The sequence below is a fragment of the Nuphar pumila genome, chromosome 4 (genome assembly GCF_984573655.1).
Source record: "Nuphar pumila chromosome 4, dmNupPumi1.hap1.1, whole genome shotgun sequence".
Lineage (NCBI taxonomy): Eukaryota > Viridiplantae > Streptophyta > Magnoliopsida > Nymphaeales > Nymphaeaceae > Nuphar > Nuphar pumila.
Window position 1 is genome coordinate 37,241,041 of NC_143252.1, and position 26,757 is coordinate 37,267,797.

The 26,757-nt window shown below is 37.0% G+C and overlaps 1 protein-coding gene across 1 annotated transcript; it reads right to left on the reverse strand.

Moving 5' to 3' along the window:
- Positions 1–3,135: 3,135 nt before the first annotated feature.
- EMB2766 (structural constituent of nuclear pore) lies at positions 3,136–25,302 on the reverse strand. Its single transcript, XM_090004317.1, has 9 exons — positions 23,872–25,302; positions 23,258–23,372; positions 23,067–23,136; positions 22,061–22,183; positions 15,444–15,521; positions 12,312–12,415; positions 10,880–10,967; positions 10,710–10,808; positions 3,136–3,651 (listed from the first exon to the last, which is right to left on the reverse strand). Exons 1-9 carry the CDS (start codon positions 25,256–25,258, stop codon positions 3,559–3,561), a joined length of 2,157 nt encoding a protein of 718 aa, XP_089860443.1. The 5' UTR covers positions 25,259–25,302; the 3' UTR covers positions 3,136–3,558.
- Between the last annotated feature and the right edge of the window lie 1,455 nt (positions 25,303–26,757).

A 26,757-nucleotide genomic window follows, 5' to 3' on the forward strand; every position in this document is an offset into this window, starting at 1 on the left:
TGAAGTCATCACATTGGGGTAACTGTTTGGTAGGACCTAGCTGCTACAGGACCAACTGGGCATGGACACGGGCCAAACGGCCAAGTTAATAGGTTTATTTGACTATGACTGGATCCAGTTCCTTGGGAAACATACAAAGCCAGAGTCGAGCATAATATATTTCAAGTTCTTACACTAAAATATAAAATGAAGAAACAGCAAACTGAGTGTCCCTTTTTTACAGACTTGAATAAAGATAATTCTGGCCGTCGGGTTTCTGTGAATTGAAATTACAGTAACTGAGCTTGTAGCTCCATTGAGAACACAGGGAGATCTGTAAAATATGTGGCTATTTACTTTTTTACAGACTTCAAAGGGGACACGGGCATGACTTAATGTCAGGCAGCAGAAAGAGAGACAGATAGAAAGTACTCATGATAGTTAAATAATTCAGTAAGAGGGAGAGTGTGTTTTTTTGTTTTGTCTATTTATATTACAAAGTATAAAAAGATGAAATCTTCTTTCTCCTGGATGCTACCAAGAATAGGTCGCTATTTATTAGAGATCTCTGATCAACGATAGAACAAGATCCATTTTTAATCATATCTATCGGATTCCTTGGTTCAGACCACAGAAGTAATGACACTCGATCATTATCAAACTTCATTTTGTCATCCCACCAGAGTGCTTACTAATAGGCCATGAACCAGTTCAGAATTATTATCAATGAACCTATAAGAAGTGATCCAATTGTTTTATCAGTACTAAGTGGAGACCAGAGATCTTGAGCGACGGATCCAGCAAAGCAACTCAAAAGATGTCTTGATCACAACCAACCTACTTGAAGACACGATTCAAATGCTTTAAGAGTGCATTTGTCACCCCTTCCACATTGATGGCGTCTCTCCTCCATCCCATCATTCATCTTGTTCATGTTCAAATTATTTCACCAAGGGCAGAAGTTTAACCTGTGGGCCCAAGCCAGCGTTGCAGAGGACTCAGTTTTGTGTTGGGGTCATGCTAGCGCTCGTACATCAATCGAGCCACACAAAAATCCACAATAAATTTGGTCAGGCCTGCACATTGACTTGATTAACAGTGGCACAATTAATTCAACCTAGATCGGTGGGACCTCGGTGGTTGAGTGACTTTGACATGCAGCTATCGAAAAGGATCCCATTCTTTGACATAGGACGGGCTCCTAGCTAATCCAGCTGAAGCATCTGGACAGTTAAGATCAGTTCACATTCAGATGAGAATGTGAACTAATCCTAGCTGTTGATTGGATGGCTAGGATTGAATGTAGGATGAAACCCATCCTATGTCAAATGTTGGGATCCGTACTCTGCAGTGATCAAGTAGCACCAAGTGGATAGAAGTTTACTTAATTTGCAATATATCACCAATTGGCCCAACACATAGATGCTCGGTTTCAGCCACAAGACTTTCGGTTGCTGCTTACCTTCTTGTTGGACACGAATCTTGCAATTCGAGACTTTCAGACTTTCGAATTTCGATAGATGAACCCGTCCGGACCATCATTTTCAAGTCAGATCTGAGAGTTTGAATCACTGGACACGCTGGGCAGTGTTTGTCCAGGACCTATGAGTCGCACCCATAGGTTCTACCATCCCCTGATGAAAACAAGCAGGCAGGGCATTGTTTGTCCTGTCTGGGACGGACACTGCACTGCGTATCAAACATGGGGCATCGCCGCAAAAGGAACCGGTCTGTCCTGCCATTCAAAAACACCCTAAGAGTTTTGAGTGATGACAGAACACGCTTAAAATCACATTCGTACATCACACACAGGAGTGCAAAGCTGATAGAATTCGCCTCGTTGCTCTGATTTTTTCTCATGTTGCTGAATTAACAAACCAACCTGTCACAGGACCAGTTTACGGACCAATGGTTTCTTCATGCTCGCTTTATTTCACAGCTTACAAAAACGAAACACCTTTTGTAACACAGACTTCGATGATTGAAAAGAGCCTAAAGTTCCAAGTGAAATTAGTTCATATAAAAGAGCCGAGACCAACCTCTTAGTTCTCAGTTGTTTCAGCATACCTTATTCCTGATCACCAATCTCTCTCTCTCTGAAAGAAGAGACTGGTTCATACTTCCTATTGTTCTCACTGGTCCATAAGACATCGCCCATGCATCACGACCGACCATGTAAGCAATGATCATTCGACTAATTCACCCAGAAGATAGATTGACCACCTCTTGGCTGATAAATAGAATTTAAGGATTTCTCAAGATTAATCACAAACTTCACAGACCAAACAAGTGTTTTGAATCAATCCAAATGAAATAGCACTATGAATTGGTCCAAAATGGAATGACTTTTCAAGACAACTAACTTTTTTATTTATAAAATTACTATTTAGACTGAGAACAAAGGGAAACTAAAGCTTTATTTAATTGGTAGTGGCAAGCTATAATAGAATATATCTAGAAAAAAGAAATGAGGCCATAACAATAGGGCAGTCTGGTATACAGGAAGGAGAGAAAGAAACTATAAAAGCAAAATATAAAACATCACCGTAAAAATACCAGAACGACTTCCACTTAAATTTAAGTAATGCCATAGTAATTTTCTTTTCCTTTCAATATTCACTGTCATTATAGGGCAGTCAAAATCATTTTTTTCTATAATCATATCGTAAATATCTTTTTCAATAATGCTATGGTTGAAATGTGAGTTTTATTTGCTTGTATTATGCATTATTATTTTGGCGTCCAATTCAATCATATATAAAAAATTATCAACGAATTCACCTGATCAATCTGGAATACCAATTGAACAGATTCACCAAAAAAGTTGAATCTCCAAGGTTTGGCTGATGCTCATCCCAACTGAAAACGACTGACCATGGTCCATGGATGATGGTTTCCATTGATTACTGTGGACCAGGAAGCCACCATGGGTATATCAATTATCATGATATTCCTACTTAAGAGCAACGCCAAAAAAAACTTGACCGTTATGGTCATAAACTATAGCCATTTCTCTCCAGCATAACACGGACGTGTGCATACAAGACCCAACGTTGGTTGCTATGAACCGGTGCTGCTAAGTTACCGCAGAGGACTGATCCCCAGTTCTATTCAGATCAAAATCCAAGTGCTCAATGTCCGCACCATACTCCGATTTGCAGAGAAACCTTGTTAACAAATGATGAGCTTACAAAGACAACTTTCTCTAACGTTAAATAGCTAATCATCTTTAAATAACAAAGTTTCCAGAAACCAACAAACCGCACTGTGACACCCAAATCACCATCTACTTGGAAGACGGAGATGAGGAACACGAATCACTCACCTAGCACAAAAAGCACTAGGACGCAACAAAACCAACTGGTCAGCAGCTGCAAGTTCGCAGAAATAATCCAAAGAGATGGTCAGGCTCTTACGACATAAAGCATCAAAGTTAATCTGCCATCTCAAACAGGGGCATGTGATCTCCAATTGTTGCCCAAGGAGGTAAAACAGTTGGTTGTTAAGAACACTTGATAATCCATACAGGAAACTCTACAACAACAGCAGCCTCTCTATTAGGGATCCTATAAAGGCCCTTCACCTCAACCAGAGCCTTGAGCTCGACAAATCTCTGTCAACAGCAGCTCCGTGACCAGCAAGTTTCTGAATCTGTGATGAGAATTCACCAGCCTGCAGGAAACAGGTAAATTGTTAGTAGTTAAAAGAACACTTGCATCACAAGAAATAAGCAGCAGGAAATCCGTAGACACAATAAACTCCATCCAGGACACCAAAGTAAGCACAGACTACCAGCCACTTGATGCTGATTGATCTGAGCAGTTTGAGGAGGATATGGGCAGCCTGGCATAAGATTGATTGAATAGCATGTTGCATTAAACTACCATTACAGTTACTATTCATTCATGAAACCCTGCATGAAGACTATGCAGGTTTTGCCCCATAAAGGCATCATAAACATTACTTAGAAGATGTGACGAAGACTATTTTACTTGGACACTTACATGAGTGTCGGTGTCAGATACTGGAAGAAGTGTCGGACATGGCAGGTCATAAAAATCTAGACACTTGGACACGGCTATATATATATATATATATATGAGAGAGAGAGAGAAAAGAGATTTAAAGAATTATGCCAACAAAACAATAAAATATAAAATGCACATTCTTTTCTCATTTGCAATTTGAATATCTGATCCTTGTTGATTTACACAAATGTCAATGATATAATATGAACATGTAATATTTGAAGTACAAAAAATCTGTTAAATAATGTATCAAATATATAATTTTTATTTTCTTTTTAGTATTTGTTGTATAGGTATTTTTATCTTTTTTATTTTTCATCTTTTTTGGACACTTTTGGGTGGTATTTGACTAGTCAACTGTTGACTAAGTCAAATACCAAAGAGTCATTGAGCTCCCAACGCTGTTGGGAGCCCAACGACTCTCTCATTCTCTTGCTCCTCTTGTGCATATAAATATGGGGCATTGCCCCCTCTAAAATGTATTATTTGTGTGTAATTCACAACAACAACTACGCCTTCATCCCAAAACAATCGGCAATCAATAAAAATCTTTTTGTTCTCATATTGTTGAATACCCTTTTTGGGTATTTTGTGTGTGAACCTCTTGGTTATTGTGAATGTTCTTCTTCAATATTTTGATTGGAGCTCATTTTCTTACATGGTATTAGAGCTTGGTGATCAAGCTAAGTTTGTGCTCGGTACATTGAGAAACGTGTCATTCAAAATTTGAAAAAAAAAGGTGAAGCTCTTTTGAAATTTCTAATAAAGTGTGTGTGGAATCGTGATCGTGTAAAAGCTTGAAAGAGTGCTCCTACTTGTTATCGGTGGTAGAGTATTCATTATCTTCACTTTCATTTCATCTCTTCTTCTTCATTCTTCCTTTTTCTTCTCAAACCTTGTAAAATGGGTGACAATGATAATGTCACCATTAAACCCATTAAGCTTAATGATTCTAACTATGTTAAGTGGGCTTCAATTATGAACCACCTTATATGAGAAAAAGGGTTGTGGGGATTAGTGGATGGAACCGATTCAAAACCCAAACTAATCCTTACAAAGAAAGGTGAGAAAGAGATACATCTTATGGAGGTTGAGAAAATAAAGTCATTACCACTTACGAAAAAAAAGTGGAAGGAATAGAGAATGGGACATGCCAAGATTATGTCTTGGCTTATTAGTAGTGTCGATATCAAAAAATGTTCAAGTCTTGCAAAATTTGAACATGCAAACAATGCATGAGACTATCTTAAGAGAATGTATTCTCTTCCAGATATTGCACATGTTTGCCACTTACAAGATAAAGTATAAAAATATGGTTCAAAGGAAAAAGAACATTAAAGAATACTATAATAGCTTGTCAAATTGTCCGGAAGACATAGAACTCCGTCAAAATCAAATAAATGTGGGGCATTTTTTTCAATTCATTAATGGATTGAGATCGGAGTTTGAATCAACCAGATCTATTTTTCTTCATTGAGAAAAAGTTCCTTCAATAGAAGATATGATAGAAGAATTAAGCATGGAGAAAAATAAGCTTAAAAAGAGAATTTTCAAGTGTGATGATGACTCGGTCCTATCTGTATCTAGACCGGAAAACTGTGTTCGAACCTACAAACCTTTACACTATCAGAGGGCAAATGATGAGAAACAAGGAAATGAATTTGAAAAAAGAAAAGTCATTTGTTACTATTATCGTAAACCGGGACATACATATTGTCCGAAATTGAAGAAAGCCTATGAGAAGAAGGTTGCCTCTATCGGACCTCCACAAGAATCAAGTGAACCATCCATTAGAAACATGTCCTTAACTCAATTAGTGGTGGCACTTCAACCTCTACTCAAAAGAGCATCTTCATCCACAGAAGTCGCAGTCCCTTCTTTTGGCATTTCCGATCCTGGTAAATCTCTTTTGGTTCTTGACTTAAGTGTCTCTTTTCATATGACGCCAAATATTGATATGTTATTCGAATGTTATAACTCAAATGAGTCAAATATTTTTATCATTGATGGAACATCTCTTGAGATAAAAGGAATATAAAATTTTGAAAATATTTCTCAGAACTCAAAAAGATTTTGCATTCCTCAAATTAGATATATCTCTAAACTTAACCTAAATTTTTTATCTGTTTCTCAATTACCTGACCATGGATGTAATGTTTTCTTCTCCTCTCGTTCAGTCAGGGAAGTTGATTGGAGAAGGGTATAGAGAAGAAGGCTTATACTACATGAATTTTTTGGAAATACCTAAGAATACATTTTGTTGTAATGTTCAGAAAGTATATTTGGATCTATGGCATAAAAGACTTGGCCATCCTAGTGTATCCAAAAGCCTTTTTTTCGATGGAAAAAAATTAATTTTGAAAAATTTACATGTGAAAATTGTATGCTTGGTAAAATGAAGAGATTACCCTTTAAAGAAAGAAGTTTTGTTCCTTCTCGACCACTTGAGTTGATACATTTGGATGTGTAGACCTGTACATTTTATATCAAAAGGTGCCTTTATGTATTATGTAATTTTTGTGAATGAATTTTACAAGACATACTTGGATCTATTTTCTTAAACATAAATATGAAGTTTTCTCACACTTTCAAATCTTTCACAATCTAGTCAAAAATCAATTTAAGAATGATATTTCTATCTTTCGCACTGATTCAAGAGGAGAGTTTTTATCAAAAGAATTTAAAGATTATCTAAATTTAAACGGTATCATAAATAAAAAATCATGTCTCAATACCCCTCATCAAGATGCTTTAGCTAAAAGAAAGCATAGACATATTATAGAGACAACAAGAACTTTACTTATTACAAATCAAGTGCCTAAGTTTTTTTGGTTGAAGTCAATCTAACTGCAGTTTATCTTATTAACAGAATGCCATCCTCTTCTTTAAAAAATATTTCTCTTGTTGAAAATTTTTTCAAACAAATTTAGAATTATTCTAGGTTAAGGGTTTTTTAATGCAAGTGTTTTAGTTATTTATTTTTTTGATAAAAATGATAAACTCTCTCCATGTGCTATCCCTTGTGTTTTTCTAGGATATGCAAATTATCAAAAAAGCTACATCTGTTTTGATTTTAAAACTAAAAAGTTACATGTATCAAGGAACGTATCCTTTTTGGAAAAGAAAAGTTTTTTTGAAAGTGAGAACTCTAAGGAAATAAATGAGTATTCTTTCTTATTGGATTTAGTTCAAAAGATTGATGAATGTGATATTGATGAAAGTCAAGAAGATAAAAATGACATGATAAGTACATAATCATTTTGTGATAAACAAGATTGTATTAAATACTCTAGGCAAAGTAACTTAGAACAACCATGTGCTCTCAAAAAATATACTAGTAACAAAGAACAAGAAGCAATGCAAACAAGGTCATCTAGAATGTCAAGTTCCTGAAAAATTTGTGTCCTATGAGTCCTTTTCACCTAAATATCAAGCTTAGGTTACATTAATACATTCCTACATATAACCCTCTAATCATGCGACAACAAAGGAATATTTTGAATGGGTAGAAGCAATGACAGTGAAATTAAATACCTTAGAAAAGGCGAATACCTGAACTATTCAAGATATTCCACTAAGCAAAAAGCCTATAGGTTGTCAATGGGTGTATAAAGTCAAAACCAAGAGTGACGAAACTCTTGAAAGGTATAAGGTCAGGTTAGTTGCCAAGGGCTATTTTCAAGAGTATGGAATAGACTATAAAGAGACCTTTGCTCCAGTTGCTAGAATGACCACAATTAGAACCTTAGTAACTCTTGCCTCCGTAAAAAAATGGCATATATATTAAATGAATGTCAAAAATGCATTTCTCAATGAAAGCTTAACCAAAGAAGTATATATAAAATCGCCACCTGGCATTAATATTCCTAAAAGAAAATCCCTTTGTTTAAATAAGGCTCTGTATGGCCTTAAACTAACCCCAAAAGCTTGGTATGACAAATTTAGTCAAGTTATGCTTAACTTTGGTTTTCAATCCTGTCTTATTGATATAGCTTTGTTTGTTAAGACTTCTGATGTATGTATTATTATCTTGCTTCTCTACGTAGACGACATGATCAACACTGGAAGTGATAAACAGAAAGTTGAACACATTAAAAGATTTCTCAAAATACACTTTGAAATGAATGATTTGGGTTTTTTTTTTAAATCTTGGTATAGAAGTTGCTTATTCTTCTAGAAGCTATTTACTGACTCAGTCTAAGTTTGCTCTAGATATTGTTGACATGTCTGGTATCTCCGATAACAAAAAGGTCGACACTCCCGAAGTTGTTAATGTCAAAATGAAGATTGATGATGTGAAGCCACTTGAAAATCCAACACCTTAAAGACAACTTGTCGGGGTACTATCTCATTTCTCCATTACAAGACCTGATATTGTGCATGTTGTTCACACAGAGGGTCAATTTCAGCATGCTCCTAACACTATTTATATAGGAGTTGTTCTACGTATTATTAGATATATTAAAACCTCTATTTTTTGAGGACTTTTCTTGTCTACTTCATCTTTAGATTTAATTGTTTATACTGATGCAAATTGGAGAGGAAATCCAAATAACAAACACTCAACTAATGGTTTCTATATATTTTTAGGTGAATCATTGATTTCTTGGAGATCCAAGAAGAAACAGAAAGTCTCTCTCTCATCAACTGAAGCAGAATACAGAGCAATGGCTACAACCACTATGGAAGTAGTTTGCCTAAGGAAGTTGTTGCATGACATGGATGTTCAAAGTATAGGGGCATCACAATTATATTGCGATAACAAAAGTTATATTTACATTGTCAGCATCCGGAGATTCCACGAACGAACCAAGCATATTGAGATGGATTATCACTACGTATGAGAGGAATTCCTACACGTACTATTGATCTTCCCTATATTTCTTTAGAATATCAATTCGCAAATTTCTTTACCAAACCTCTCGCAGCTCCTCAATTTCACTTTTTCTTGGACAAACTTTCGGTTAGTCAACCATAAGTTTGAGGGGGAGTGCTAAATAATGTATCAAATATATAATTTTTTTTCTTTTTAGTATTTGTTGAATAGGTATTTTTCTCTTTTTTTATTTTTCAGCTTTTTTGGACACTTTTGGGTGGTGTTTGACTAGTCAACTATTGACTAAGTCAAATACCAAAGAGTTGTTGAGCTCCCAACGACTCTATTTAGAGTCGTCGACTCTCATTCTTTTGATCCTCTTGTGTGTATAAATACGGGGCATTGCCCCATCTAAAATGTACTTTTTGTCTGTTATTCACAATCAATAAAAATCTTTTTATTCTCATATTGTTGAATACCCTTTTTGGGTATTTTGTGTGTGAACCTATCTTGGTTCTTGTGAATGTACTTCAATATTTTGATTGGAGCTCTTTTGAGGTATTCATTGTTGGAGCTCATTTTCTTACAAAGTCAACAAATCATCAAGAGTAATGGGAGCGTTGAATGCTCGATGTTGGCATGACGGATACTTCCCAGATAAGCATCTTCCAACTCTAAAATACTCAACACTTGTTTAACAAGTGTCCGCAAAGTTGTAAACTTGTCTCTATGATACCCAACACTAGATAGGGGTATGACCAGTGTTGTGAAAAGCGTTGAGGTGTAGCGAGGCGCTCCATCAAAAACCGAGGTGAGGCGTAAAGCGTAAGCCTCAAAAAAAATTAAAACTTTAAAAAAATTTATAAAAAATCTAAAAATACAAATAAATAAAAAATGCTTTATTGATGAAATAACAACCAATAAGAAATAAAAAATCTCAAATAAGTAATAAAAAATATAAGATTAACATATAAAAGTAACTAAAAATTGATTATATAACTGGAAAATATATGAGATTAACCAACAAAAATTAAAATATACTAAGAAACTGATTACATAACTGAAATAAATGGAAAATATATGAGATTAACCTACAAAAGTTAAAGTATATGAGATTATTCTAAAAAATATGTGATTAACTTATAAAAGTAACTAAAAAACCGATTACATAACTGGAAAATATATGAGATTAACCAACAAAAGTTAAAATATACTAAGAAACTGATTACATAACTGAAATAACTGGAAAATATATGAGATTAACCCACAAAAGTTAAAATATATGAGATTATTCTAAAAAATATAAGATTAACATATAAAAGTAAGTTACTTTTATATGTTACTTTAAGTAACATATAAAAATTGATTACATAAATGAAAAAATATGAGATTAACCAACAAAAGTTACAATATACTAAGAAACTGATTACATAACTGAAATAACTGGAAAATATATGAGATTAACCTACAAAAATCTTGTTGATTATGTCTTAGAAATCTTTAATAATAATAATAATATATTTGTTTTGCGCCTTGAGGCACAGAGGGCCCCGCCTCAAGGCGAGGCGTGCCTTTTGCACGTCAAGGCGCGTTTTGATAGCATTGGGTATGGCACTTGCTGGAGGCGGTGTGTCGAGACACCTTTTATGGGGTAGGACACTACTGGACAGGCGTCCAAACTTTTGGACGCACCTAATTTTAAGAATGAAGTGTTGCTGCCATGTCCAAGAGTGTCGGTGTCGGAAAGTGTCTGGCGCCAACACTTCAGCCTAGGTGAAGTGTCCATGTAACATAGGAAGAAGGTACACATAAGATAAGTACAGACAATATGCATTTTAAATTCCAAAAAAATATAAAGGAAACACAAGAAAAAGAACCAAACTGACCTTCTCATCAATCCATGTCAGTGTGCTCAATTGATTGTTCAAAATTCGCACTACTACATCTATGGGTGGTATACCATCTGTAACTTCAAGGTCACCACCCTAGAGCAAATAAACGTCAGCAACCACAGTAATATGCACCCCCAACCAAACCAAATCATATAATCTCATACCTGATTAGCATTCAAAGTCTGTATGATGGATTTAATCTTTTCTGCCATTTGTTCCATTTCCCTTTCTATGAACTCAGCCTGCTCATACCTGAAATTACAAATAGCCCATAAGTAGTGACATAAATGAATATTTAACAATAAAAAAATGTCCAAATTAGCTACTTAAAATCCACATAATAGAAAGAGAACAGCAAGGATTTTGATATACAACTAGAGTCGATTAGACTGCTGGGGATGATGAGTGTCCCACATAAGAAACGACAGATTGGATATAGCTTTAAGACAAAGACAATAAGTGCATAAGCTAACCTCAGATGCAGCTATAAATGAACTCAAAAGAATTTTCAACCTGGGATAGCATGATAGGAAAAGTAATATGAAAATATTCTGTATACGCACAAAGTGTAAGTCACATACCTGCTTCACCTGTAGACCTCCTAAAACTCACTGCAACTGATGAACTTATGGACAGTTTGATAAAAAATAATGTCTGAAAAGTATCTAAAGAATGGACAATAGTTTCAGTAAAAGTTCTCTCCTTTTTATGGTTTCCCATTATGCTTCTAATGGAACCCCTGGCTACTGCCAAGTAATATAAGCTATCTTTTAGATGATAGCATTTATAATAGTTATGTCATAATCAGGCTATCTCAAGAACTTGTAGACAAAATTGTTCATTGTTAGTTCCAAAAGGATTAGCTGCTAGTTAATACTTTTCTTTCAACTAGAAAAGGAGAGCGCTCTATTATTAGCACCTCCATATTGGATATCGCCATCTGGTTTTCTGTGAGGTATGTTGCTTAATTGGATAGATTCTGCAGTTGTAGTTGTTATAAGTTCATTTTAGATTTTCTGAACCTTGGATGTTACTGATGGAGTTAACAATTGTGGCATCTTAATGAATGGATCTTAGGCAAAAATTGACATTTGACAACAGAATAAACTTCTCAAGAATATATCATAATGATAGATATTTTCCAGTTTGTGAGTTCATTCTTGTATGGGAGCTGGGCCTGAAATCCTTTCTGCTTTTTCTAATCCTTCGGCAGAATTCCTGCCCATATGTATTTGTATACTCACATAAATGCACTTTGAAAGATTGGAAAGAAAATGTACGATGAGGTCAGCGGTAATGTATCAATCTGAAGACTGTTTAATAGTTTCTCATCAAGAAAAAGATGCACTATATGCCAAGGTACATGTACTTAAACCAGATAGTTGTTCAAACCATAAACAGCTGACCACAGAACGTTTCAACCCAAAGAAAGGTGATGTAAAAGAGAATTTCATCATGCTAGGGGGATAGCCCCTGATAAGATTTGTCCTCATACCCATAGCACAACTCTATTGATCCAGATACCACAGCCGATCCAATCAAATGCACTAAAGTTGATACACGAAAATGGATTAGCACATTGGTGAAAATACTCACATCGAGTCCCTTGTAGAAGCCACATCATCTTCGAGGAGCAAACCACGTTCATCTTGGTAAATCTGTTCAGTTTCTTCCTCCACGCTTTGCAAAGCCTTGTCAACCTATGGAACAGAAGAAGAATATAAATAAGAATCGGCACAACAACTACGGGACATTGAAGTTGCACTATCATAACAGAAGGATCTCAGGTTCGAATGCCACAGGGGCATTCCTGACTGTGCTTAGAACAACAACCAATTATGGTGGACAAACCAAAATATCAATTGGAACTGTAGATGGCAGCAACAGTTAGCAAAGTTGGTCAAGATGACAGTCGCTCTGGGTTGAATACAGTGACAACCCAAGGCACAGTTTCATTGTCTTACCAATATAGTTGACAGGCCCTCTGAAGGCCCTTGAGTAATGATAGTTCCATACCACAAAAAAAAAATCAAAATTACTAGGTGAACTGAAAAAAATGAAATTGCAATCACAGGACTGTGGATCTTGACAACCTCTCATCACACAAGTCCACAGCATAAAGACAGGATGTGATCTGATTGGGAGCATGCAGTGAATAGCAATAGAATGACCTAGATTGGTTGTTTTTACCAAATACATCTCATCTCTCTCATTGTATGCTAGCTCTCCATCTCAGGCGTGTATCTCCTCACCCTGATTTTATGCCAGCACTCCAACACATGCCCATGCACACACTCCCAAACGCACATGGATGCACGCACACATGGGCTTCTACTTTGTACAACACATAGTACCATATAATCTAGTAAGCTCCATTGATCTTTTAACAATGTAGTGCATGTTCACGATCAGACCCTATAGATGTGATCTCCATAGTTTATATTGCATAAACATGTATTAGATCAAGAAATTTTAGTGCTTAGACAAATCTTTGAAGAAACTTAAAATCAGTAGCCCATATTGCACCAAAAACTTCATCCAGAGAAAAGCTTTTTAAAATGGACTAATTTGGTCCAAAGCATGTTTCTACTAAACAAACAATCATAAACACATCTGCAGGGTGTGATTAAGTAAATAATAGTTGAAAATATGACTATTATATCGTATGCTACCATCTATAGTACCATATATGTAATGGAAAAGGGCAGATTTATTAATTCCAAACATCATGTAAGAAAGCAATCTGTTCATTGCAGTGCAAGCAGTGGCAAAGCCGAGGTTTTTTTTTACCAGAGGAAGGATAGGGCCTTGAACCATAATCAACCCCAAATATATTGGACATGGTGGGGAGTTCTGGAGCTATCCTATGAAGTCCAGATCCAGTAAAAGGGCTAAAGTACCACATTTTACAGCTTCTACATGTGAATTTGCCAGATTCAGTTCAATATAAAAGTCTAAATGTGAAAAACCCTAGACAAACCATGGTCTGGGTTCAATCAACATGAAGTCCAACCTGATTCCAACATAGATAAGAAAATATACGGAGGTAGCTTCTGTTACAAAACCTATTCCAATGTGCACCAGGAAAGCGTGTGGCAAACAAGAATTTCAATTCAGTGAAACATCTAGACATGCATGAAGTTTAGAGGTCTCCAACACAAGACAGTTAATATAGTAGTAAAAAGAGATGTTACTAAAATGAAGTTGAGAAAATGAGTTTCTACATGCAGTGTAGATGAAATTGAAATGAAAATGTGAAACCAGACACCTTCTAACCTTTTTAAGGTAATCAACACCATATAATTTCATTCCAACTCTCCATGGGGCAAGATGAAACAAAATATACACTAGAAATTTGATAATCTATTTCATATGTTAATTGGTCAAACTCCCATGTTCTCTCTGCCTATGGGCACAAGGTATTGCCAACAACCATGTTCTACCTCTATCTAATATGTAAATTTTGCAGCCCACCCAACCAAAAAACTTGCATAAAGCAAGATCAGCATACGGTCATTGGATGTTGGCTCATTCCCATTTGACCATGATAGAGATTGATAATTGCATACAACAACAAACAACAACAACTACGCCTTCATCCCAAAACAATTGGGGTCAGCGATATGAACCAAAAAAGAAATTCATTTTGGGTCTTCCACATGAATCCTTTTCCTCCAATCATTTCTATCCAACGCCATGTCCTCGGTGAGGTTCAAAGCATTCATATCCTTTCCTATCATCTCCATCCAAGTCTTCCTAGGCCTACCCCGACCTCTTTTAACTAATATATTTTCCCATTTCTCCAACCTTCTAACTGGAGCATCATTAGGCCTTCGCCGAATATGTCCAAACCACCGTAAACGATTCTCTCGCATCTTATTTTCAATGGGTGCAACACCTACCTTCTTACGTATCTCTTCGTTCCGAATCTTATCTTTTATTGTATTTCCACACATCCATCTAAGCATCCGCATCTCAGCTACACTCATTTTTTGAATATGATGTCTCTTGGCAGCCCAACATTCCGTACCATATAGTAAAGCGGGTCTAATAGTCGTCCTATAAAACTTTCCCTTCAACCGCAATGGCATTCTACGATCGCACAGCACTCCAGTAGCACTTTTCCATTTCATTCACCCAACCTTTATCCTATGATTTACATCTCCATCAATTTCTCCATACTTTTGAATGATGGATCCCAAATATTTGAAATAATCATTCACCGGTATATCTTGCTCACCAAGCTTCACTACACTCCCATCACTACTTCGTTGCTTACTAAACCGACATTCCATATATTCAGTCTTACTCTTACTCAACTTAAAACCTCTAGATTGATAATTGCATGACACTAATAAATCAAAAGCTCTCTTACCCATGACGTTCTCCAAAACAATGAAGTGGCCTTCAATGCTAGTAGCCACCAGAAAGCAAACTTTGGTAATTTACTCAAGCTCGCCAAAAGAACCAATCGGTCTTCAATGTCAGCAGCCAGCCAAAAGATAGTTTGGGTAATTTTATTTTAGTTCGCAATATAATGAACAACATGACAAGTGGCTTTTGTTACCTCTTTTGACCTCGTCAAGGCACCAGGAGGTACTTTAAAGGAAAATAACAATGTAAATTTAAAAATTCTCAACATGTCATTGCTCCTAACAAGTTGCTGATATGAAGATGACAGAATGAAAAAATACAAAACGAAATATGTTTGAACATGAAATTGTAAACCTCATGTTGATGTGTTTCAATTAACTCTAGTTGGTTCTCCAAGTAGTGCTGAGTTTCCACAACTTTAGCCACCTCCGCCTGAGAAGAAAACAAATTACCAGAAAAGTAAATTATCAACAATCTCAAGTAGAAAAGATCTTTAGCCTGTAGTATTTTGAAACAAAAATGACAAACACGAAGGATGTCAGAAGCATTACACAAGAAAAAAGTCCACTGCAGGGCAGTACAATTCAAGGATCAAAAAAGCAGGCAAACATATGTATCAGAATTTTAAACTTATTCAACTTGCAATTAAAAATAAAATTACTAATAGATACTTGCACTGCATCCAGGGTACAACATCACCACCATACAAACCATGATCTTTTCCAAGAAGTTTCTGCAGGCCATTTTTGCCCAAGTTATGTACTGGTCCAATAACCATCAACTAACTAACTCAAAGTTTTGATCATACCGAAAATTGAGATTCTAAGGTATCCTGACCAGATCATAGACAATATATGAAATACACATATGTAGACGCATTCTTGGACAACCATTTCTCTTGCTTAATAGCTGCATTCGCTTTATTAGTCATTCTTTTTTATTGTAGTTACTAACCTACTCTGATCTGTGTCCACTAAGAACTGGACCAACAGATAGTCACAATATATAAGATAGCCATAAATATCTTGAAATGAAGTTAATGGAACGGTAACATTTGTTACTAGATTTACTTTCACAGCTTGAAAGCAAGAAATACTTAAACTGAGATAAAAAGTTCTGAAGTAGGCAGCTATCTGGTTTGGAATGGTATCATGTGTATCTTTTCATGAATGAATGAGTCTCAGACAATGTTGTCAGTATCGTATCATATGATGCAATATATCGTATTAGCGGAAGGGGGACAATACAATTTAGGGGCCATATCATATTTGGTATGAATATTGTACTGATATGACATGTACTGTGCGATACACAGGTGTATCATACCGTATCGTACGATACACCCCGTATTGTACAAGTCGATCCCTCCACCCTTTTTTACTTTTCCAGCACCGGAAAAGTGGCGACCGGCCACTTATGGGGGCCATTTTATAACCTCCAAAGGTCATTTTCACACTGTTTTTCCATGTTCTCTCTCCAAACCCCTTTTCTAAGTCTACCCACCCCTATGTCACACAGACACTCCATTTTGCCCTCTGTACCCGTGTCAACAAGCGTCGACACCTGGACAAGCTATTTTACCCTCCATACATACAAGTTTGTATTTAATTTATAATTTTATTTTTCGTATATAATATATAATTTAGATATAGCATATATATTTAGATTATATTCAGTTTATTTTGTATTTATGTTATATTTAATATATATATATATGCCCCTGTACCAACATTATTTGGAATGGTCATGTTGTACCCTCCATACCCGTACCCACACCCGCACTAAGGTGACATAGACCCACCCTATTTTGAGATCAAATTCACCCTAAAAATTGGAACTTTTGCTAGATTGAAGCCCTAGAAGTGTGGTTTACCTCAAATCTCATCCATTTCCATCATATACAACCTTTTTTTGTCCTTCTAACCCTCAAAACCGAACCTTAGAGCCCCTCTTTTACCCTAAAACTCTTCATTTCCATCCTATATACTCGTTTTTGGCTTCTAACCATCAAAACCGAGTCATTGTGGTGTGATTTACCCTAAATTCACCAATTTCCATCATACATGCATTTTTTTAACTTCTAACCCTCAAAATAGAGCCCTAAGAGTTTGACTTGTGTAACAATGAAGCTGGAAGAGGGCTCCAACCATCAAAACCAAGGGATAGTCCTTTTGGAGTCCTAAATGTGCTGTTGATCTTAGTTTTTTAATCTTAAATAACATCTTTTTTTTGTATTCTTAAATATCAAAATCATGCCCGAAAAGTAGTAGATGGATTGTGGAGGATGTAGCTCAAATGATCCAGTATGAAATGTTGTAAACCGATGAATGTAAGGATACCTTTAAAAGGAATAGTAAAGTATAACTTTTGTGGTTTTATAATGCATAGTGGATTGTATAGATTTAAATGTCACATCATAGGGCATCACAACTCCACTTTACGGCTATGTACTCATCGTATTCCTTCTGATGTTCGTATCAAGATTCTTAGGAGTATCATAGAAGATGATAAACAAAATGCACGAGTAGATGCAGCATTCATTGGAGAAAAATTGCCAAAAGTTATACTTGACTCAGAAGATAGAGAAAAACCATCAACATCTCCAGCTAGGGAACGCTTACACTGCAGAAAGCGAAGAAAATCATTGAGTTGATATATATATATATATATATATATATATATATATATATATATATATATTGTATCTTTATTTTGTAGCCTTGTATAACCTTTCTTGATATTATCTGTTATGTAAAGTTGTAAACCTTTTGACTTTGGTATGCAGTAATATTTCATTTTAAGTTTTAATTATTTGCATTCTTGATAAATTGATAATTAGATTTAGCAATGGCTAGATGTGGATCCGGTGTTGCTGTTTTATGAGATTGCCGACAATTTCAGGATGTGTAATCTATTGAGATGCAGATTTTGTTGTCGTGCATTAATTAATGGAGGTACACATCGCATGAAACAATACATTGTTTGAGAAACTGGTGCTCCAGTGCGACCATGCATGGGAGCTCCAAATGATGCACGTGGTATAATATTTGTCAATCTTGGTGAGATATATAGAAGCAAGACTACAAGACTGCGCAAGGCCTTCACGCACTGGCACAACACAATGAATAACTTGATTCAGATGAAGAGCAACAGGAGGCACAAGCCTCACAAGCGTCAGCTGCCCCACAACAAGATGTAATTTAGAATCATGAATAAGGAATGTTTGATAACGAAGATGACTGATGAGTCTTGTAGTGCATTAAGCAGTTGTAGTAAACTTTTCAGTCTTTTCACTTTTTTAGTCATGTAGTCAACTATGTAGTTGTAGTGAACTTCTATGTTATTGACTTTATGAGTTTATGTAGTAACTTTTGAGCATTTTGACTTTTGTAGTCATGTAGAAAACTATGTTTTTATGTTGTATCAAGTATCACTATCATCAATGTTATTGACTTTATCTAATGAATTATTGAACACTTTCATGTGAATGGCATGTCAATAGTTTACTATGTTTATTTTTATATACTTATTTGTTTTTAAATTTTGTACTCATTCTTGTTTATTTGTTTTTTCTTGTGTTATATATTTTACATTTTTTCACAAATTTTTCTGATTTTTTGTGCATAATGCATTAATTATGGAAGAAGAAAAGACACCAAAGGAGGCGAATACAAAAACTATTCTAGTCACTGTAACACAGAAGCATTAAAAAGTTCAAATAAAACCAAAGGTGAAAACACAAAAACGTGACCAACTTCAATAAAAATCTTATGCTAAAATGCACACAAACAAAGAGGACAAACATAGAGACAAACACCACCCCAAAAAGAAGAAAAGAAACAGATGATGCAAAATAGGGTGGATAAATTGTCCTATTGGTTCATGTGGCTGGATAACAAAATTTATTGGAGTTCACTAGACTATAGAAACAAAAGCAACAACAGACTTCATTGATAAAGATAGTCAGAGAACAAATAGAAACAAAAGACAATTCTTTTTTTCTTAGGATAGAAAATTTCATGTGGCACAGTTCCCTGCACCAGCTCTATGTTACTGCGACACGGCACTTAGGGTGCCGTATCCGTGTCAGCATGAGTACTTGTACCTGGACACGACATTTGCTGTGTCCTATATTATATTATATTTTCAGTATATATTTTAGATATATATTTAGCCCCGTCCCCGTACCCACATTTTTTGGAATTGCCGTACCATACCCTGCATACTCGTACTCGTACCCAGGTGACATAGCACCAGCTGAATCCAAGCCATGACAACGTCTTAGTCCCTATTCGGAAAGAAGTAGCCCAAACTGCATAGAGGGCAACTGAAAATCTTGTCGGAATCCGGTAGTATATGGTACTCTGTTGCCTAGAAAGTATGTCAAATGAGGCTTCTTGCTTGTCAGATCAGCAAGGTCACCCCAGAGAAGACCAGATCATATGACATTAAGGCGTTTGGGTGTTTAAGAAGAAACAGAGAGGTAGGTAGTGCATGATCAAATTCTCTCAAGGGTGCTTTTGCAATGCCCTCTGAATCTTGAATTTTCACAGCTTCCTGTGTCACAGCACTTTCCGAAGTTATATGAAACATGAGAAAGTGCAAATCGTAATTGTGATTCTCACTTGAGAACTTCAAGCTTGAATCCTCTAAAAGTTAGTCATATGACTGACCTTGTGATGAACAATCACAGCTTTCTGATTCTCAGCTGTAATTGCTCATCCCACCTGTGACCAAAGCAAACACATCCCTAGTTGGCTAACATTCGAAATATCAATATTTGATGGATATGTGACATTATCAATCTCATATCTCAATCTAGCTCTATTTTGTTCTGCATAGTGTATGATTCTTTGATTATGTAGCTTATCAAATATCAATATAGAACATCAGAGACCGCCTGTACAACACAGAGCTGTCAACAAGTCGGATTTGTATCGGATCAGGGTTGGACCAAACCTATGTCACCTGGGTACGGATGCAGGTACAGAGGGTATGGCATGACACTTCCAAAAAATGTGGATACCACGAGACAGTTATATATATATATATATATATATATATACAAAATAAATTCAAAATAAACAGAATATAATCTAAATATATATAATATATCTAAAATATATATTATATACTGAAAATATAAAGTTATAAACTGAAAATATAATTATAAATTATAAATTAAATACAAATTTGTATGTAGGGAGGGTAGAATGGTGTGTCCAGGTGTTGACACGAGGACACACATGTCGACACGGGTACGGAGGGCAAAATGGAGTGTCCAGGTATCATAGGCACAAACTCACCAAAATAACAATCAGCCAGGTTCAGGTACCTGAACAGAATTATATCGGGTCACGAAAATGAATCCCAAACCTGACTCACATAATTCAAAACGTGATTAAAATGTATATTTGCACTAAAAACTATACATAAAATACTCAGTAACCTGGCCCATTGAACAACACATGATCTAAACAAAGGTTGATATTCTATGTCACATGGGTGCGGGTGCGGGTGCGGGTGCGGGCGCGGGTGCGGGTGCGGGTGCGGGTGCGGGGATTCGGCACTTCCAAAAAACCCGGGTGCGGGGGTGCGGCAGGGGCAAAAATGTAATAAGTAATATATATATATATATATATATATATATATAAAGGGGGTTGGGGAATAGGCGGGGTTTTTTTTTAAAAAGGGGGTTGGGGAATAGGCGGGGTTTTTTTTTTAAACTTTGCAGCTGACAGACAGCTGCTGCAGCTGTGCTGACAGCACAGCTGACAGCTGCTGTCAGCAGCTGTGCTGACAGCTGCTGTCAGCAGCTGTGCGTGAAAACTGAAAAACTTACTTTATGCTAGGCAGCTGACAGACTAGCATAAAGTTTTTTAAAAAAAAATTCGAAGCCCATTTGGGCAATTTTTTTTTTAAAAATGGACATTAATGAGCCTGGGTGCGGTCAACGCACCCAGGATCGAGTTGACCGCACCTGGTGCGGCACCCGCACCCGCGTCGAGTCGCGTCGACGCGGGTGCGGCACCCTCCTAGCCGAATCCCTGTGACATAGTTGATATTTTATTAGCTCATTTTAATCCCAAACTCCTCAACATAAGCAGGTCTAAGATGTAATCCATTAAATATGCATAAATCAAGTGTATGCAGAATGCTGTTGTTCAATTCCAAATAGCGACAGATCAGTCCTCAACTTCATGGGAATAAGTTGTGGAGGCTAAAGTTGTTTATCAACTGAGGAAATTTATGTATCTACAAATTTTGCAACGTTAAAGAAAGACATGGCAGAACTGAAGAATTTTCTTTACAGCTTCTCGTCATATTCGTGAAACATAATACAACTCAACCATAAAGGATGACTTCTTGAGAATGATAAACTTAAAGAGCTTGTGCACAAAGATTAATGAAGGTAAAATCTAAAATCTACCAACAAAATTTCTAAGATTACCTTCCAATTTCTGCAGATGAAAATTACTCATTCACAAATCTGATCCGTCAGACTACTAATATTTTCAAGTGACTCCTATTTTTGCATGATGAAATTAGAGATCCAGAATAAGACATCCTAAATGATGCCAATGGTCCACAGTCGGAAATTATGCATGGTTGCCAGAAAAATAATGAGCTCATGACATAGATTATAGAACACAGAGAGATGACCAAATAATATGCATGATATATCCATAGTGAATTGACAAACATCCATGCAATGATAATTTTGGAATCCATGGATTGGGCTTTTTTAGAACTTTAAAAGAAGAAAAAATCCATGCGTTTAACAATATAGGGCAATTAACAGATACTAGGCAAATAGTGCATAGAAGGTAAAGAAAGTACAAGACTCCTAGGAGTAAAAGCATTCATATACAGAGCCTTTAGCACATGCAAACTTCTTAAATTTTCAAAACACCCACAAATAAAAGAAAAAAAGATGAAAGTAATCAAGAAAAAAAGTTGAAGATACACACCTCAAGCCTAATAAGAACATTCCTATTCTGTAAAATCCGCCTGTCCCACTCAGCTATAGCAGCAGCTTGCTTCCTAAACTTGTTAGTGCGCTCCTGTAGCTCTGAGTTCCAATCTTTCACAATCTGCAAGTGTTACCATCACCACAAAACTTAAGTGATGTGGTAGATGTGGAAAGGAACATTTTTTTCTGTGAAGTTTTAAGCAAAGTTGATGTTGGAGACACTGTACCAACATAATGACATTTATCCACAAGCATGATATGACCAAATAAGACAATAGTGCCTTATATATCATACTAGGAGAAGAACATGGCAATCTGAAAAAATATCCATATTCAATGATCCAGCAAGGACACAGATTGGCTTAACAGGCCAATATAGGGAAGCTAAAACTCGATTTAGCTACACTAAACCAATGATAGAGCTGGGCTCGAGCTTGACACTGCTCAACCAAATATGCTCATGCACCATGTAGGACCTTGTCTCTGGTTGCCTTTTTCCCCAAACGCTTACAGAAAGAATGGCAACCACAGTGATAAGAGAAAACGATGGACGAGATCAATTGAATTCCATCCCATTCAGTAATACCGAACAGGCTAATAAAAACAACAATCAGTAATAAATAATAATAGTAACAACAAAAACAAGGCAGAGCCCAGAATTTCTTGTTTAAGCAACCAATGTGACCAGATCTAGATTATTAAGTTAAATCCCAGATTCAAGTAAGCCTGTATGCTAAGCTTCAGTTGTTTACAAGTAGTTCCGTTCTTTTATCAGCCCTACCCTCACATTCCCAATTCAATTCAGATGTGCACGATGAAGTCATTCAGCGAGCTATTTTGTTTTTTGTTTTTTTTTGAAAAATTACCACACTAGAATTTGCATCACTCATGAATCAATGTATACTAACTTGGGAACTTGACTTGCACTGTTGTTGAAACAATAAAATAAATGGTAAAGTATGGAATCACTCCTTGGGAATAATGACATGTAAATAGAAGTTTACCTCTTCAACAGTTTTCCCAGTGATTTCCGATGGTAATTTAGGAGTTGCACTGACTGTAGAAGATGAAATTCTATAGTCCCAAAAGAAGAAAAGAAACTCAGCAAAGTCACAATCTTAACATCCTTGATAGAACAACCAAGTAAAAACTGATGCAACCGGATATGAAACAGTTCAAGCTGCTAAAGACAAACCCGCTGCTGCTGCTAGCACTGGAAGCAGATGTTTGAGCTGGAGCCGATACACCACTAAAACTGAATTTTGTTGCAGCATCAGACGATGTCCTTGCAGGTGTTGATCCAGGAACTCCTGGAGGAAATAGTTGAATGGAGTCACACAAACCAATGACCACAAACCAACCAGATTCCATCTTAACAATATCCGTATCAATGTTAACAATCAAACTCAGATACATCTTTCAAGAACATGACTCGTCTAAACCATTCCTAGAAGCATAATGGACTTTGTAGGCATATCAAAGTGAGGCTAAGCAAATTCCGTGCAAGTCAACTATCTCAAAAAGTATGAACTAGAAAATGCACGCTGTAAGATGCTCAAAAATTATTTTTATGGTAGAGAAGCCATCAATAGCCTGGTAAACTTAATACCATTAGTTAATCAACTGTTTAGTTCCATGACCACATAAGCATTCCAAGCTTGTAAGGGTAAACAAGATTTCAATCAAATAAGAGCAACCAACAGGCTGGAAAAAACAAGACAGAGAAAATAAATAGTAATAACAAACTCACAGATTTTTTTCCTGGATGATAAGCGTTAACAAAACAGTCATGACGTGAACCCGACTTACCAAATGTGGGAGCAGATGTCGTTGATGGAGTGGATGATGTTGGTGTTTTGCCAGTAAGAGAGAAGCTGGGGAATGCACTTGTTGTAGCAGATGAATCAGCAGTCTGTGAGAATCCAGGAAAGGCACTCGTCGTAGTGGTAGAAGCAGCAGTGGCTACTGAAAAGCTGGGGAACGCACTAGTAGTAGCGCTAGTAGTTGCAGAGACAGATGGTCTAGCAGTAGCAGCAGTCGTTGTGGTGGTGGTGGCGGCAGCGGGGATTGCAGCAGCGGTGGTAGCAGGGGTTGAAGAAGGGGTGGACAGACTGAAAGATGTTGCAGAAGACGAAACAGCTAAAGTGGAAGCAGAAAATGCACCGAGTGGAGAAGACAATGCAGAGGAGGAGGACGGTGCGGCAGTTGATGAAGTGAGAAGTGTAGCAGCTGGTGCAGAAGTTGTTAGCGGGAACGACTGGGATGGAGTACTAAAATCAAAAATAGGCTTCGACGCCGCAAACCCCACTGTCGCAGAAGCAGCCGATGAGCTCAAACCGCCTAATCCAAACGATGGTTGAGAAGACGAAGATGAGGATGGTGTCCCAAAGGCAAAGCCGCTTGAAACGGATGATGATGATGACGACGACGATGATCCTGAAGAAGCAGACTGAGAAAAGATAGAGGAAGAAGAAGAGGAGCTCGTCAAAGATAAGGAGAATGCAGGTGAGGAAGAAGCTGAAGCAGAGGCAGAAGTTCCAAATGCCTTGGAAGAGAACAGCGGCGAGTTCCCAAAGGAGAACGATGATGAAGACGACGAAGAACTAAGAGAAAAAGGAGAGGGTTGAGAATAAGCAGACGAAGCAGAAGAAGCGAAGGGCGAAGAGAAAGCAGACGATGAAGGGACTCCGAAAGACGGAGCAGAGGTCGCAGACGAAGAAGGGACTCCGAACGAAGGAGCAGAGGTCACAGACGATGAAGCGGCTGTGGTCGGGAATTCGAAGGAGAAAGATGAAGCCGAGGCGGAAGACCCCAAGCTCAATGCCGTTGCCCCAAAAGCAGGGCTAGGGATAGAAGAAGGCGCAGACGAGGACGCGAACGAAAACGAAAACGGCTTCGGTGCCGCAGACGATTGGGCGGCAGAGAATGGAGAAGACGACGTCGCGGTCGACGACGAAGATCCGAAGGGGAAATTAGGGTTTGATCCGAAAGATAAAGGCGAAGGGGATGATGAGGAAGCGGGCGGAGTTAAGGAAAAGGGGGAAGGAGAGGAGGAGGCAGGGATTCCGAAGGAGGGTAATACCGAAGGGGAAGGAGATGAAGAGGAAGTGCCGAAAGAGAAGCCCTGCGGTTGAGAAGAGGGCGCGGCGGAGGACGACGAGAAGGAGAAACTGAAAGGGGAAGAAGAAGACGCCATCGAGTGAAGGAAGAGCGAAAGAGAGAGGGAGGGCGCGGGTTTCTGGGGGTTTAGGAAATTAGGATTCGAAACGCCGCTCGCGGTACTCCTTCGTATAAATCTGATGAATTCGGGGCTCCATATCGGGTTAGCACGATGCAAAATCCCAGATTATCCGATTTTTCTGGATAAATAAGGCTTCAAAAATGTGTTTGGTCAAGTGCTGGGGAACGAGACGAGCGGCTCGGCTCAGTTCGTGAGAAGCTTGGTTTGATTCAAGCCGACCTATGAGCCAACTCGTTTAGGTAAATGAGCCGAGCACCGATATGTCAAGAACGGCTTGGTTATATATGTATTATATATATATATATATATATTTACATATATTAGATGTTACATACATAATATGTATATTATATGTGTTTTGTATATATTTTATATATTAGCAAGCTTAGAAAACAATTAAATAAATTAATCAACTCGTGATCGGCTTGTAATCATCTCATGGTCATCTCGGCTCATGATGAGCTCACAAGTGGAGCCCAAACAACCCAAGACCGGCTCATTTACCAGCCCCGTTTGGGCCGCACCCATCGGCATGGAGCTGACAAGTTTGTGCATTCTATTGTGCAGCACAATCTAAGACCCCGACTTACCCAAAGTTATCTGGATAAATGGGTACATCCAAATCCTAAACAAGTTCTAAAAGTGTGGGTTGATTCGGAGGATTCATAAAATTAAATTGGATTTTGGTTTCTCTATTTGGATTCAACTGCGAAATTGGAATCCAACTATGGGTGGTGTTTGAGAGGTACAGATGTGAGGATTTTGAGGTCCTTGGTTTTTTAGTCTGACCGCCACTCCATGAGATGTTGTGGTGCCCAGCCATCATAATTTATGTTTACTTGATTTAAGCATATCCAAATCCAATAAGCAAAAATTAACCTTTTGGATCATGTTTAACATGTTCTCCATTTACTATTTTTATGTCTTAAAGTTGGCTCCAACATCATGTTCTTAGCCATTTCAAATCATCTTTGTCTTTGCAATTTGTAAATCAATAATTTTTTACCATATTAAAAATTGAATTTTATAGTATATTGAATAGATAAACTTACTAACACGTTAAATAAATTATGTTGTATTTAACATTCGGTGCCAAAATCCATGCAAACAAGAATGTGTAGTGCATTACAATACCGTAGTTTCAAACCACCGTATATTTTCTTTATAGAATATATACAATATGAGTAAGAAAGATTGTATATATATATATATATATATATATATATATATATATATATGTGTGTGTGTGTGTGTTTTTTTAATCTAACCTTACAGATATGATGTACATAATTTGTTTACTGAAAAAACATGATTTAGTTTATGTAGTTGTACCAAATAATCAAGTTTTGCATGTAATTAAATATTAGTGATTCACAATATACTAAAATTTTACAGTTGAGCCTACAAGCTCTCCACCTTCTTGGTTAGGGGCCACCATGGCTTGTTGCTTTGAC

Excerpts from the sequence above, each read along its gene's own strand:
- EMB2766 (XM_090004317.1), bottom strand. The coding sequence starts at position 25,258 with ATGGCGTCTTCTTCTTCCCCTTTCAGTTTCTCCTTCTCGTCGTCCTCC. Across the intron at positions 12,416-15,443 it reads TTGAAACACATCAACATGAG|GTTGACAAGGCTTTGCAAAG; the intron begins GTTTACAATTTC and ends TCTGTTCCATAG. Across the intron at positions 10,809-10,879 it reads AGACTTTGAATGCTAATCAG|GGTGGTGACCTTGAAGTTAC; the intron begins GTATGAGATTAT and ends TATTTGCTCTAG.